Source organism: Oncorhynchus keta, chromosome 21, assembly GCF_023373465.1.
Source record: "Oncorhynchus keta strain PuntledgeMale-10-30-2019 chromosome 21, Oket_V2, whole genome shotgun sequence".
In the NCBI taxonomy this organism is placed as follows: Eukaryota; Metazoa; Chordata; class Actinopteri; order Salmoniformes; family Salmonidae; genus Oncorhynchus; species Oncorhynchus keta.
The window spans coordinates 49,959,953-49,974,952 of record NC_068441.1 but is presented as its reverse complement, the minus strand read 5'-3'; the positions used below and the strand labels follow the sequence as shown (position 1 = coordinate 49,974,952).

Here is a 15,000-nt window from a genome sequence, read left to right as displayed (position 1 = left end):
CTAAACTATTTATACTGCATATTTACTATAGACCTGTATCTAAGATGTTTATACTGCATATTTACTATATAACTGTATCTAAGATGTTTATACTGCATATTTACTATAGAACTGTATCTAAGCTGTTTATACTGCATATTTACTATAGAACTGTATCTAAGCTGTTTATACTGCATATTTACTATAGAACTATATCTAAGCTGTTTATACTGCATATTTACTACAGAACTGTATCTAAGCTGTTTATACTGCATATTTACTACAGAACTGTATCTAAGCTGTTTATACTGCATATTTACTACAGAACTGTATCTAAGCTGTTTATACTGCATATTTACTATAGAACTGTATCTAAGCTGTTAATACTGCATATTTACTATAGAACTGTATCTAAGCTGTTAATACTGCATATTTACTATAGAACTGTATCTAAGCTGTTTATACTGCATATTTACTATATAACTGTATCTAAGCTGTTTATACTGCATATTTACTATAGAACTGTATCTAAGCTGTTAATACTGCATATTTACTATAGAACTGTATCTAAGCTGTTAATACTGCATATTTACAATATAACTGTATCCAAGCTGTTTATACTGCATATTTACTATATAACTGTATCTAAGCTGTTTATACTGCATATTTACTATAGAACTGTATCTAAGCTGTTTATAATGCATATTTACTATAGAACTGTATCTTATTTGACACAACTGAAGTTCCTTCTGGTTAAATAAAGTAAAGCTACATAATTTCATACCTTAATATTAATGAATATAACAGATATCCGTATCCTCACAGCAAATACAGAGCATCCATATGGCTGTTAAGTAAACCCAGGAGAATAGGCAGAGAGAACGCAATTTATTTTTTTATTTCACCTTTATTTAACCAGGTAGGCTAGTTGAGAACAAGTTCTCATTTGCAACTGCGACCTGGCCAAGATAAAGCATAGCAGTGTGAACAGATAACACAGAGTTACACATGGAGTAAACAATTAGCAAGTCAATAACACAGTAGAAAAAATGGGCAGTCTATATACAATGTGTGCAAAAGGAAGGTATTGGGGGAAAAAAAGTGCTTTCTTTTGCTAACTCACATTCCGACACTATATGAATATAATGGGCAAACTTTATCCATTTGTTAGCTCCACTGCCAGCCACGGATAACACTGTTATCTGAGGGTTTATCCAACAGGGTAGTGTTTATAGTGGATATGAAATGGACTACTGAACACTATTCTCTCTCTCTCTGTCTCTCTCTCTGTCTCTTTGTCTCTCTCTCTGTCTCTCTCTCTGTCTCTCTCTCTGTCTCTCTCTCTGTCTCTCTGTCTCTCTCTCTCTCTTTGTCTCTTTCTCTGTCTCTCTCTCTGTCTCTCTCTGTCTCTCTCTGTCTCTCTCTCTGTCTCTCTCCCTGTCTCTCTCTCTGTCTCTTTGTCTCTCTCTCTGTCTCTCTCTCTGTCTCTCTCTCTGTCTCTTTGTCTCTCTCTCTGTCTCTCTCTCTGTCTCTCTCTCTGTCTCTCTCCCTGTCTCTCTGTCTCTCTCTCTCTCTTTGTCTCTTTCTCTGTCTCTCTCTCTGTCTCTCTCTCTGTCTCTCACTGTCTCTCTCTGTCTCTCTCTCTGTCTCTCTCCCTGTCTCTCTGTCTCTCTCTCTCTCTCTTTGTCTCTCTCTCTCTCAAATGGAAAACAGATATATTATATCAATCTCAAAAGTTCCGGTACAGAAGAGATTACCCTTAAGAATGGACAAATTGTGAATGCTGTAAATAACAATATGAAGACAGACTGACAGACGAGGTATGCCAGGGATGGTACAGTAAGATAAAATGTGTTGATACCACTTATGTGCTAGTCTAATATGAATATGAAACACAGACAGTCTGGTTTATGTATCAAGAGGCTAGGCGTACAGCTCGGCTCAGCCTGTATCTTAGCAACATGATGAGATATGGCTGTAATCACACTGTGGATCGATGGTATCGGGGTCGTAGTAGATTGGACTCCATTAATAAAGCTGAACTCCCAGGAACTAGCCGTGACTCACATACACGCACCAACACACGATTACACACATACACGTACCAACACACACCAACACACAAACACACGCACGTACCGACACACACCAACACACAAACACACGCACATACCGACACACACCAACACACAAACACACGCACGTACCGACACACACCAACACACAAACACACGCACGTACCGACACACACCAACACACAAACACACGCACGTACCGACACACACACCAACACACAAACACACGCACGTACCGACACACACCAACACACAAACACACGCACGTACCGACACACACCAACACACAAACACACGCACGTACCGACACACACCAACACACAAACACACGCACGTACCGACACACACCAACACACAAACACACGCACGTACCGACACACACCAACACACAAACACACGCACGTACCAGCACACGATTACACACACACACGTACCAATATGCACACATCAACACACACAGGTTATTTCAGGGGGAACAAGGTGTAGCTACGGTCACAAGACACAGGTGTAGCTACGGTCACAAGACACAGGTGTAGCTACGGTCACAAGACACAGGTGTAGCTACGGTCACAAGACACAGGTGTAGCTACGGTCACAAGACACAGGTGTAGCTACGGTCACAAGACACAGGTGTAGCTACGTTCACAAGACACAGGTGTAGCTACGGTCACAAGACACAGGCCTCCTAATTGTCCCTAGAATTTGTTAGCAAACAGCTGGAGGCAGGGCTTTCTCCTATAGAGCTCCATTTTTATGGAATGGTCTGCCTACCCATGTGAGAGACGCAGACTCAGTCTCAACCTTTAATTCTTTATTGAAGACTCATCTCTTCAGTACGTCCTATGATTGAGTGTAGTCTGGCCCAGGAGTGTGAAGGTGAACGGAAAGGCACTGGAACAACGAACCGCCCTTGCTGTCTCTGCCTGGCCGGTTCCCCTCTCTCCACTGGGATTCTCTGCCTCAAACCCTATTACAGGGGCTGTGTCACTGGCTTACTGGTGCTCTTCCATGCCGTCCCTAGGAGGGGTGCGTCACTTGAGTAGGTTGAGTCACTGATGTGATCTCCCTGTCTGGGTTGGTGCCCCCCCTTGGGTTGTGCCGTGGTGGAGATTTTTGTGGGCTATACTCGACCTTGTCTCAGGTTGGTGGTTGAAGATATCCCTCTAGTGGTGTGGGGGCTGAGCTTTGGCAAAGTGGGTGGGGTTATATCCTGCCTGTTTGGCCCTGGACGGGGCCACAGTGTCTCCCGACCCCTCCTGTCTCAGCCTCCAGTATTTATGCTGCAGTAGTTTATGTGTCGGGGGGCAAGGGTCAGTTTGTTATATTTTGAGTACTTCTCCTGTCCTATCCAGTGTCCTGTGTGAATTTAAGTTTGCTCTCTCTAATTCTCTATTTCTTTCTCTCTCTCTGCGGACCTGAGCCCTAGGACCATGCCTCAGGACTATCTTGACTCCTTGCTGTCCCCAGTCTACCTGGCTGTGCTGCTGCTCCAGTTTCAACTGTTCTGCCTGCGGCTATGGAACCCTGACCTGTTCACCGGACATGCTACCTTGTCCCAGACCTGCTGTTTTCAACTCTCTAGAGACAGCAGGAGCGGTAGAGATACTCTGAATGATCGGCTATGAAAAGCCAACTGACATTTACCTCTGAGGTGCTGACCTGTTGCACCCTCAACAACCACTGTGATGATTTATATTTGACCCTGCTGGTCATCTATGAACATTTGAACATCTTTGCCATGTTCTGTTATAATCTCCACCCGGCACAGCCAGAAGAGGACTGGCCACCCCTCATAGCCTGGTTCTTCTCTAGGTTTCTTCCTAGGTTCTGGCCTTTCTAGGGAGTTTTTCCTAGCCATCGTGCTTCTACACCTGCATTGCTTGCTGTTTGGGGTTTTAGGCTGGGGTTTCTGTACAGCACTTTGAGATATCAGCTGATGTAAGAAGGACTACATAAATACATTTGATTTGACCTGGTTGCTGCTGAAGCACCCTGTTGACGTGAGTACTTCCCAGGTTAGCTAAGTAAGAGAGTTCTGTTGTGATCGACTGAGGGTCAAACCCAGGTGCTGTGCTATAGGCTGTTAAGCTACAGCATATCGATTAGTTTGTGAAAATAACACTGAGGTCTCAGGTTAGCCAGCCAGAGTGAGAGGAAGAGGAAGAGAAAGAGGAAGAGTGAGAGAAAGAGGAAGCAGAATAGTGAGAGGAAGGGGAAGAGTGAAAGGAAGAGTGAGAGGAAGATGTAGAGGAAGAGTGAGAGGAGGAGTGAGAGGAAGAGAAAGAGGAAGAGTGAGAGGAAGAGGAATTGTGAGAGGAAGATAAAGAGTGAGAGGAAGAGGAATAGTGAGACGAAGCGGAAGAGTGAGAGGACGAGTGAGAGAAAGAGGAATAGAAAGAGGAAGAGTGAAAGGAAGAGTGAGAGGAAGAGGAATAGTGAGAGGAAGATGAAGCGAAAGAGTGAGAGGAAGTGGAAGAGTGAGGTACGGGCACAGAGGGGCGGCACTTATACCAATCTACCTCCGTCTCTAGGGTACAGTGGAGGGTAGTGGAGGGCAGGGGAGGGTAGTGGAGAACAGGGGAGGGTAATAGAGGGCAGTGGAGGGCAGGGGAGGGTAGTAGAGATCAGTGGAGGGTAGTGGAGGGCAGGGGAGGGTAGTGGAGGGCAGTGGAGGGTAGTGGAGGACAGGGGAGGGTAGTGGAGGGCAGGGGAGGGTAGTGGAGGGCAGGGGAGGGTAGTGGAGAACAGGGGAGGGTAATAGGGGAGGGCAGTGGAGGGCAGGGGAGGGTAGTAGAGATCAGTGGAGGGTAGTGGAGGGCAGGGGAGGGTAGTGGAGGGCAGTGGAGGGTAGTGGAGGGTAGTGGAGGGGAGGGTAGTGGAGGGCAGTGGAGGGGAGGGGGGAGGGTAGTGGAGGGCAGGGGAGGGTAGTGGAGGGCAGGGGAGGGTAGTGGAGGGCAGTGGAGGGTAGTGGAGGGCAGGGGGGAGGGGTAGTGGAGGGTGGAGGACAGGGGAGGGTAGTGGAGGACAGGGGAGGGTAGTGGAGGCAGGGGAGGATAGTGGAGGACAGAGGAGGGTAGTGGAGGGCAGGGGAGGGTAGTGGAGGGCAGGGGAGGGTTAGTGGAGGGCAGGGGGAGGGTAGTGGAGGGTAGTGGGGAGGGGGGTAGTGGAGGGCAGGGGAGGGTAGTGGAGGGCAGGGGAGGGTAGTGGAGGGCAGGGGAGGGTAGTGGAGGGCAGGGGAGGGTAGTGGAGGGCAGGGGAGGGTAGTGGAGGGCAGGGGAGGGTAGTGGAGGGCAGGGGAGGGTAGTGGAGGGCAGGGGAGGGTAGTGGAGGGCAGGGGAGGGTAGTGGAGGGCAGGGGAGGGTAGTGGAGGGCAGGGGAGGGTAGTGGAGGACAGGGGAGGGTAGTGGAGGACAGAGGAGGGTCGTGGAGGGCTGGGGAGGGTACATGTACAGATAGGGTAGATTGACATAGACACATTAAATTGGGAAATACTAATGTTGTAGGAAGGTAGTAAGGAACACCATGTTGAATGTTGATTAAGGCCGAATCAACACTCTATAATGCACTCTAGTACAGTGGTCACCAATCTAGTCAAGTCAAGATGGAAGTCAAGATGGAAGCCGAGATCCACCGCTCAGATTTTCTTCAAACACGACATAAAAACCTAAGCCTATGCAACATTAACCTATTAAAAACAGTTCTGTAGTCGAGCATCTTGTCGTGACAAAATATCCAGTTTAAAACGGGAACGTTTTTTTATCCAAAAATGAAATACCGCCCCCAGAGTTTCAAGAGGTTAAAAACAGTTCTGTAGCGATGAGGTTTGTGCAGTAGGTTATAGACCCAATACATTATCACTGCATACTGGCTACCCTTGAATTACCCTGCTAATGTTGTTCTTCTCAGACCATTTAGAAATTATATTTAAATATTTTAGTTATACGATCACACTGGTAATAGATAATTTGTTGTAATAACTTGTGAGGCAGCGCTGAGTAAACATAATAATGTGTTGTTTTCTTTTACTGGACTGATGGGCTGCATCTGATGATCAGTCTGAGGGGAGGGAGTATCTGATGATCAGTCTGAGGGGAGGGAGCATCTGATGATCAGTCTGAGGGGAGGGGGGTCAGTCTGGAGAATCTGATGGTCAGTCTGAGCATCTGGGAGTCTGGAGAGGGAGCATCTGATGGTCAGTCTGAGGGGAGGGAGAATCTGATGGTCAGTCTGAGGGGAGGGAGCATCTGATGGTCAGTCTGAGGGGAGGGAGCATCTGATGATCAGTCTGAGTCTGATGGGGAGGGAGCATCTGATGTCAGTCTGAGGGGAGGGAGCATCTGATGGTCAGTCTGAGGGGAGGGAGCATCTGATGGTCAGTCTGATGGTCAGTCTGAGGGGAGGGAGCATCTGATGGTCAGTCTGAGGGGAGGAGCATCTGATGGTCAGTCTGAGGGGAGGGAGCATCTGATGATCAGTCTGAGGGGAGGGAGCATCTGATGGTCAGTCAGTCTGAGTCTGGGAGGGAGCATCTGATGGTCAGTCTGAGGGGAGGGAGTATCTGATGATCAGTCTCTGATGATCAGGAGGGGGGAGTATCTGATGATCAGTCTGAGGGGAGGGAGCATCTGATGGTCAGTCTGAGGGGAGGGGGATGGTCAGTCTGAGTATCTGATGGTCAGTCTGAGGGAGGGAGTATCTGATGGTCAGTCTGAGGGAGGGAGCATCTGATCTGAGGGGAGGGGCATCTGATGGTCAGTCTGAGGGGATGGTCAGGAGAATCTGATGGTCAGTCTGAGGGGAGGGAGTATCTGATGGTCAGTCTGAGGGGAGGGAGCATCTGATGGTCAGTCTGAGGGGAGGGAGCATCTGATCAGTCTGAGGGGAGGGAGCATCTGATGGTCAGTCTGAGCATCTGATGGTCAGTCTGAGGGGAGGGAATCTGATGGTCAGTCTGAGGGGAGGGAGCATCTGATGGTCAGTCTGAGGGGAGGGGATCTGATGATCAGTCTGAGGGGAGGGAGAATCTGATGGTCAGTCTGAGGGGAGGGAGCATCTGATGGCCAGTCTGAGGGGAGGGAGAATCTGATGGTCAGTCTGAGGGGAGGGAGCATCTGATGGAGTCTGAGGGGAGGGGAATCTGATGGTCAGTCTGAGGGGAGGGAGCATCTGATGGCAGTCAGTCTGGTCAGTCTGAGGGGAGGGAGAATCTGATGGTCAGTCTGAGGGGAGGGAGAATCTGATGGTCAGTCTGAGGGGAGGGAGAATCTGATGGTCAGTCTGAGGGGAGGGAGCATCTGATGGTCAGTCTGGCTGATGGTCAGTCTGAGCATCTGATGGAGTCTGTGGGGAGAATCTGATGGTCAGTCTGAGGGGAGGGAGCATCTGGGAGTCTGAGGGGAGGGAGCATCTGATGGTCAGTCTGAGGGGAGGGAGCATCTGATGGTCAGTCTGAGGGGAGGGAGCATCTGATGGTCAGTCTGAGGGGAGGGAGCATCTGATGGCCAGTCTGATGGTCAGTCTGAGGGGAGGGAATCTGATGGTCAGTCTGAGGGGAGGGAGCATCTGATGGCCAGTCTGAGGGGAGGGAGAATCTGATGGTCAGTCTGAGGGGAGGAGCATCTGATGCATCTGATGATGGCCAGTCTGAGGGGAGGGAGAATCTGATGGTCAGTCTGAGGGGAGGGAGCATCTGATGGCCAGTCTGAGGGGAGGGAGAATCTGATGGGTCAGTCTGTCTGGGGAGGGAGCATCTGATGGTCAGTCTGAGGGGAGGGAGCATCTGATGGTCAGTCTGAGGGGAGGGAGCATCTGATGGTCAGTCTGAGGGGAGGGAGCATCTGATGGTCAGTCTGAGGGGAGGGGCATCTGATGGCCATGGGGAGGGAGCTGATGGTCAGTCTGAGGGGAGCATCTGATGGTCAGTCTGAGGGGAGGGAGTATCTGATGGTCAGTCTGCCAGGGGAGGGAGCATCTGAGTCTGGATCAGTCTGAGGGGAGGGAGGATGGCATCTGATCTGGTCAGTCTGTGGGGAGGGAGTATCTGATGGCCAGTCTGAGGGGAGGGAGCATCTGATGGTCAGTCTGAGGGGAGGGAGCATCTGATGGTCAGTCTGAGGGGAGGGAGCATCTGATGGCCAGTCTGAGGGGAGGGAACATCTGATGGCCAGTCTGAGGGGAGGGAGAATCTGATGGTCAGTCTGAGGGGAGGGAGCATCTGATGGTCAGTCTGAGGGGAGGGAGCATCTGATGGTCAGTCTGAGGGGAGGGAGCATCTGATGGTCAGTCTGAGGGGAGGGAGAATCTGATGGTCAGTCTGAGGGGAGGAAGCATCGGTGAGGCTGCCTCTCTCCTTCCCTCCACTGGGAAATGGGGACTCAGTCTTTCAGCTGACGGTGAAACTCAAGTCACACTGCATTATTTCTGCCTCATGCACCAATTGTGCATGAGGCACAATTGGTGTTACTCCTAGAACCATGTTGTTACTCCTAGAACCATGTTGTTACTCCTAGAACCATGTTGTTACTCCTAGAACCATGTTGTTACTCCTAGAACCATGTTGTTACTCCTATAACCAGAGAAAGTGAAATATTCCTCGATGTAAAAAAAAAGAAGAGACTCAAGCCACTAATAATAACAACACAAGTTTATTAGAACACTTTGCTGTCGTTGTTCATTACAACTGCAGTGCTGGTTGTAGCGTGAGTGGAAGTAGCGAGGATGTGCATTTTATGGCTTATAATAGTGACAGCAGCTGTATTCGTTGTCTCTCTAGTCATTGGCTTTAAAGTTTTAAAATCTCACATGATCAACTTTGCTGTGAGTTCAAGGCTTATTTTGTCTGTCGATGGTGCGAGCTATCTGAGCTTTCTGATTGGCCAGCAGTAGGCCTATAAGTTCACTTGATTTGTTCTTTGGCCTGCAGAGTAGGCGGAGTTCTAGCTTCAGACACCTGAAATGGTTCAAAATGGGAACACTTTGCCGATCGAACCGGTTGGTTGACCACAACTCTCCCTTGTAAACGAGACTGTGTCTCAATGACACTTTCCTGATCTCATATCTCATCATGTAAGTTTGGCGAGCTTTGTGATTGGAATGACGATAGACACAGAAACTGTTAAAGGAGACTATTCTTGACCAATCAAATTGAGATATTCAAAATGTAACCATAGCCAGCTTGTGGCATGTAACATGATACAGTGCTCTCATTAACTTGTCTCCACTACACCAACAACACAGACTGCTGAATCAAGTGCACCTACCACCAACAAACCTGAATCAAGGCACCTACCACCAACAACACTTGAATCAAGTGTCTCCACTATAACACAAGCAAACAGGGCCCAAAACAAGCACACAGAGAGTTGAACTGGTAACTTGTCTCCACTATAACCAAGCACACTAGAGACTGCTGAACTGGTTAACTTGTCTCCACAACACTAGGGCCAAGCAAACAGGGCCCAAAACAAGCACACAGAGAGTTGAACTGGTTAACTTGTCTCCACTATATAAAAATGCAAGTCAGAGTTTTTACAGAAATGTTTTGAACTGGTTAACTGAAGATCAACCAGTTAGCCAACCGGTTGGCACCACAGACAGTTGAACTGGTTAACTTTTGATCTCTCCACTATAGCCAAGCAACAGACAGTTGAACTGGTTAACTTGTCTCCAATCTATAGCCAAGCACTCAGTAACAGTTGAACTGGTTAACTTGTCTCCACTATAGCCAAGCACACAGGGCCCACAACAAGCACACAGAGAGTTGAACTGGTTAACTTGTCTCCACTATAGCCAAGCACACAGGGCCCACAACAAGCACACAGAGAGTTGAACTGGTTAACTTGTCTCCACTATAGCCAAGCACACAGGGCCCACAACAAGCACACAGAGAGTTGAACTGGTTAACTTGTCTCCACTATAGCCAAGCACACAGGGCCCACAACAAGCACACAGAGAGTTGAACTGGTTAACTTGTCTCCACTATAGCCAAGCACACAGGGCCCACAACAAGCACCCAGAGAGTTGAACTGGTTAACTTGTCTCCACTATAGCCAAGCACACAGACAGTTGAACTGGTTAACTTGTCTCCACTACACAGCCCACCAAGCAGTTGAACTGGGCTCCACTATAGCCAAGCACCCAGAGAGTTGAACTGGTTAACTTGTCTCCACTATAGCCAAGCACTCAGACAGTTGAACTGGTTAACTTGTCTCCACTATAGCCAAGCACCCAGACAGTTGAACTGGTTAACTTGTCTCCACTATAGTCAAGCACCCAGAGAGTTGAACTGGTTAACTTGTCTCCACTATAGCCAAGCACACAGAGAGTTGAACTGGTTAACTTGTCTCCACTATAACCTAGCAAACCGGTTATTTATTTTAACTAGGCAAGTCAGTTAAGAACAAAGTCTTATTTTCAATGACAGCCTGTGAACAGTGGGTTAACTGCTGTGTTCAGAGGCAGATTTTTACCTTGTCAGCTCGCTCAGGGATTTGAAAGATTTGCAACCTTTCTGTCACGCCCTGACCATAGAGAGCCTTTTTATTCTCTATTTTGGTTAGGTCAGGGTGTGACTAGGGTGGGTAATCTAGGTTGTTTTATTTCTATGTTGGTCTGGTACGGTTCCCAATCAGAGGCAGCTCTTTATCGTTGTCTCTGATTGGGGATCATATTTAGGCAGCCATTTCCCCACTGTGTTTTTGTGGGATCTTGTTTATGTGTAGTTGCCTGTGAGCTCCATAGATTCACGTATCATTGGCTTTTTATTGTTTTGTGCGTTTCACGTCAATAAATATGTGGAACCCATATCACCTTGAGCTTTGGTCCGAATGTTCTTAGGACGATCATGACACTTTCGGTTACTAGTCCAACGCTCTAACCACTAGGCTACCTGCCACCCCAGGTTTAATTTTAATTTTATTTATTTCACATTTATTTAACCGGGTAGGCAAGTTGAGAACAAGTTCTCATTTACAATTGCGACCTGGCCAAGATACAGAAAAGCAGTTCGACACATACAACGACACAGAGTTACACATGGAGTAAAACAAACATACAGTCGATAATACAGTATAAATAGGTCTGTATACGATGTGAGCAAATGAGGTGAGATAAGGGAGGTAAAGGCAAGAAAAGGCCATGGTGGCAAAGTAAATACAATATAGCAAGTAAAACACTGGAATGGTAGATTTGCAGTGGAAGAATGTGCAAAGTAGAAATAAAAATAATGGGGTGCAAAGTAGCAAAATAAATAAATAAATTAAATGAATACAGTAGGGAAAGGGGTTGTTTGGGCTAAAATATAGGGGGGCTATGTACACGTGCAGTATTCTGTGAGCTGCTCTGACAGTTGGTGCTTAAAGCTAGTGAGGGAGATAAGTGTTTACAGTTTCAGAGATTTTTGTAGTTTGTTCCAGTCATTGGCAGCAGAGAACTGGAAGGAGAGGCGGCCAAAGAAATAATTGGTTTTGGGGGTGACGAGAGAGATATACCTGCTGGAGCGCGTGCTACAGGTGGGTGATGCTATGGTGACCAGCGAGCTGAGATAAGGGGGGACTTTACCTAGCAGGGTCTTGTAGATGACATGGTGCCAGTGGGTTTGGCGATGAGTATGAAGCAAGGGCCAGCCAACGAGAGCGTACAGGTCGCAATGGTGGGTAGTATATGGGGCTTTGGTGACAAAACGGATGGCACTCAGACAGCATTTACAAACAAAGAATTTGTGTTTAGTGAGTGCGGCAGATTAACAGTAGGGATGACCAGGGATGTTCCCTACAAAAAGTTGTTATAATCCATATTTCCTGTTGCTGCAAGATTATTTTTCCTTCTGTAGCAAACTGTCTCAAATTAAGATCCTACATCTGTACTACACAGACCTGAGGCCAAATACTATTTGAGTTTTGGATTTAGCCTGGAGTGCCAGATGGACAGGGTTTGTAGTTTTCTATGAAAAGAAACTCAATAAAATCACAGATAACTTATATGAAATGATTCCAAATACCATTTGAACCCAGATCTGCCATTCTGACCCAGACTAATTGATTTATCGGCAATTCATTCCGACAAGGATTTGAAGTGATTAGCTTTGCATGTGAATTGAATGCAGTAGGACCCGAGTGTGATTATAAAGACGGAGACTAGTCTATTCACAAACAAATTAACCTGGGCTGAGATGAGAATGGGGAAGGGATATGGAATAACGGAATAAGGGTTTAGAAGCTGAGTGGAATATTGATTGGTGTGTGTGGTGGGGGGGGGACATCAATCATTAAGTGGACTATAAGAATGTGGACCACACCAGTGCATACGGACGGACAGACAGAAGGATGGACGGACAGAAAGAGGTGAGGGACTCTTGTCACTTTGTTGGAACTGTGTTGCTAGGCTTTAGAACCAGACAGATTTCAGAAAGAAACAGGGCAAAGCAGAGCCAAGAAAAGTCTACTGTACTGTGTAGACTACATGGTAAAATGCACCAACCCATCCACATACATTCAAGCTTACTTCAGCCAGAAATACCAACTACTGCATTGAAACAATGGCAGCATCCCAATAATCTCTCCTTTCTCTTGAAGTGTACACTAGTTCACTTTACTGATTTGAAAGGAAATTACTGAGATAAGAAGACTCCCTCGAGCCCATGTCTCCACCAATCCAATGCATTTAGATTTGTGGGAAGTAGTGAACACTTCAGGAGAAAGGAGACATTATTGGGAGTTACCCAATATAACGTCAGTAGCCCAGCCCAGTTCTCACCTGGCATGATGACATCGGGGAAGCCCAGCTTGCGTGTAATGGCCACGCCCCTATTGAAAATCATAGGGTTCTCTCTCCTGATTTGTTCCATCTCTCCTCTCAGCAGCTGGAGAGAGATTATCAGACCTGAGGAGGAGAAGACAGAGAGAGAGATTATCAGACCTGAGGAGGAGAATACAGAGAGAGAGAGAGAGAGAGAGAGAGAGAGAGAGAGAGAGAGAGAGAGAGAGAGAAGAGAGAGAGAGAAAGAGAGAGAGAAAGAGAGAGAGAGAGAGATTATCAGATTTGAGGAGGAGAAAAGAGACAGAGAGAGAGAGATGATCAGACCTGAGGAGAATACAGAGAGAGAGAGAGAGAGAGAGAGAGATAGAGAGAGAGAGAGAGAGAGAGAGAGAGAGAGAGAGAGAGAGAGAGAGAGAGAGAGAGAGAGAGAGAGAGAGAGAAAGAGACATTATCAGACTTGAGGAGGAGAAAAGAGAGAGACAGAGGGAGATTATCAGGCCTGAGGAGGAGAAAAGAGAGAGACAGAGAGAGAGATTATCAGACCTGAGAAGACAGAGAGATATACAGTGGGGCAAAAAAGTATTTAGTCAGCCACCAATTGTGCAAGTTCTCCCACTTAAAAAGATGAGGGAGGCCTGTAATTTTCATCATAGGTACACTTCAACTATGACAGACAAAACAAGAAAAAAAATCTAGAAAATCACATTGTAGGATTTTTAATGAATTTATTTGCAAATTATTATTGCTCATTTTGTCTGTCATAGTTGAAGTGTACCTATGATGAAAATTACAGGCCCCTCTCATCTTTTTAAGTGGGAGAATTTGCACAATTGGTGGCTGACTAAATACTTTTTTGCCCCACTATATGATCAGATCTGAGGAGGAGAATACAGAGAGGGAGAGAGAGAGAGAGAGAGAGAGAGAGAGAGAGAGAGAGAGAGAGAGAGAGAGAGAGAGAGAGTGATATGATCAGACCCGATGAGGAAAGGATAGCGGGAGAGATTATCAGATTTAGGAGGAGAAAAATAAGAATTAGTGGTCATTTTCTGTTCAGATCTGATCTGAGGGTGGATTGGGGACAACAGACAAGACATGTTCACACCATTTTCATGATTTATTCATAATAGAAAATAAGTAAAACAAAGAGTAAAATTGAAAGAGCAACAAATCCTCATTAAAAGACCTAGAGCCCTTCCCAGAAGGCCATATGATTTTTTCAACAGATTTAAAAACAATGTCAATGTCTACTAATGAGAGGCTACTAATATTTAAAGATGTTATAATATTTTATTGATAGTGCACGTTTAAAAATGAGTTTTAAATGGCTCTGGAGGTCAGTGTACATATCACGACTTCCACCGTGGTTCCTCTCCTTATACGGGCGGTGTTCGGCGGTCGGCGTCATCACTAGCCATCGCCGGCCTACTAGCCATCACCGGCCTACTAGCCATCACCGGCCTACTAACCATCACCGGCCTACTAGCCATCACCGGCCTACTAACCATCACCGGCCTACTAACCATCACCGGCCTACTAGCCATCACCGGCCTACTAACCATCACCGCCTACTAACCTCACCGCCTACTAGCCATCACCGGCCTACTAGCCATCACCGGCCTACTAGCCATCACCGGCCTACTAGCCATCACCGGCCTACTAGCCATCACCGGCCTACTAGCCATCACCGGCCTACTAGCCATCACCGGCCTACTAACCATCACCGGCCTACTAGCCATCACCGGCCTACTAGCCATCACCGGCCTACTAACCATCACCGGCCTACTAACCATCACCGGCCTACTAGCCATCACCGGCCTACTAGCCATCACCGGCCTACTAGCCATCACCGGCCTACTAGCCATCACCGGCCTACTAACCATCACCGGCCTACTAGCCATCACCGGCCTACTAACCATCACCGGCCTACTAGCCATCACCGGCCTACTAACCATCACCGGCCTACTAGCCATCACCGGCCTACTACCATCACCGGCCTACTAGCCATCACCGGCCTACTAACCATCACCGGCCTACTAACCATCACCGGCCTACTAGCCATCACCGGCCTACTAGCCATCACCGGCCTACTAGCCATCACCGGCCTACTAACCATCACCGGCCTACTAGCCATCACCGGCCTACTAGCCATCACCGGCCTACTAGCCATCACCGGCCTACTAACCATCACCGG

The 15,000-nt window shown here is 47.4% G+C and overlaps 1 protein-coding gene across 9 annotated transcripts in view; it reads right to left on the bottom strand.

Annotated features, from left to right (window-relative positions):
- dock3 (dedicator of cytokinesis 3) overlaps positions 1-15,000 on the bottom strand; it is a 532,012-nt gene that overhangs the window by 111,377 nt on the left and 405,635 nt on the right. For all 9 annotated transcript variants that reach the window (XM_052474129.1, XM_052474134.1, XM_052474126.1 and 6 more), the window contains exon 14: positions 12,807-12,932. In XM_052474129.1, the coding sequence (XP_052330089.1) occupies positions 12,807-12,932 (126 nt within the window). The remainder of the gene's footprint in view (positions 1-12,806; positions 12,933-15,000) is intronic.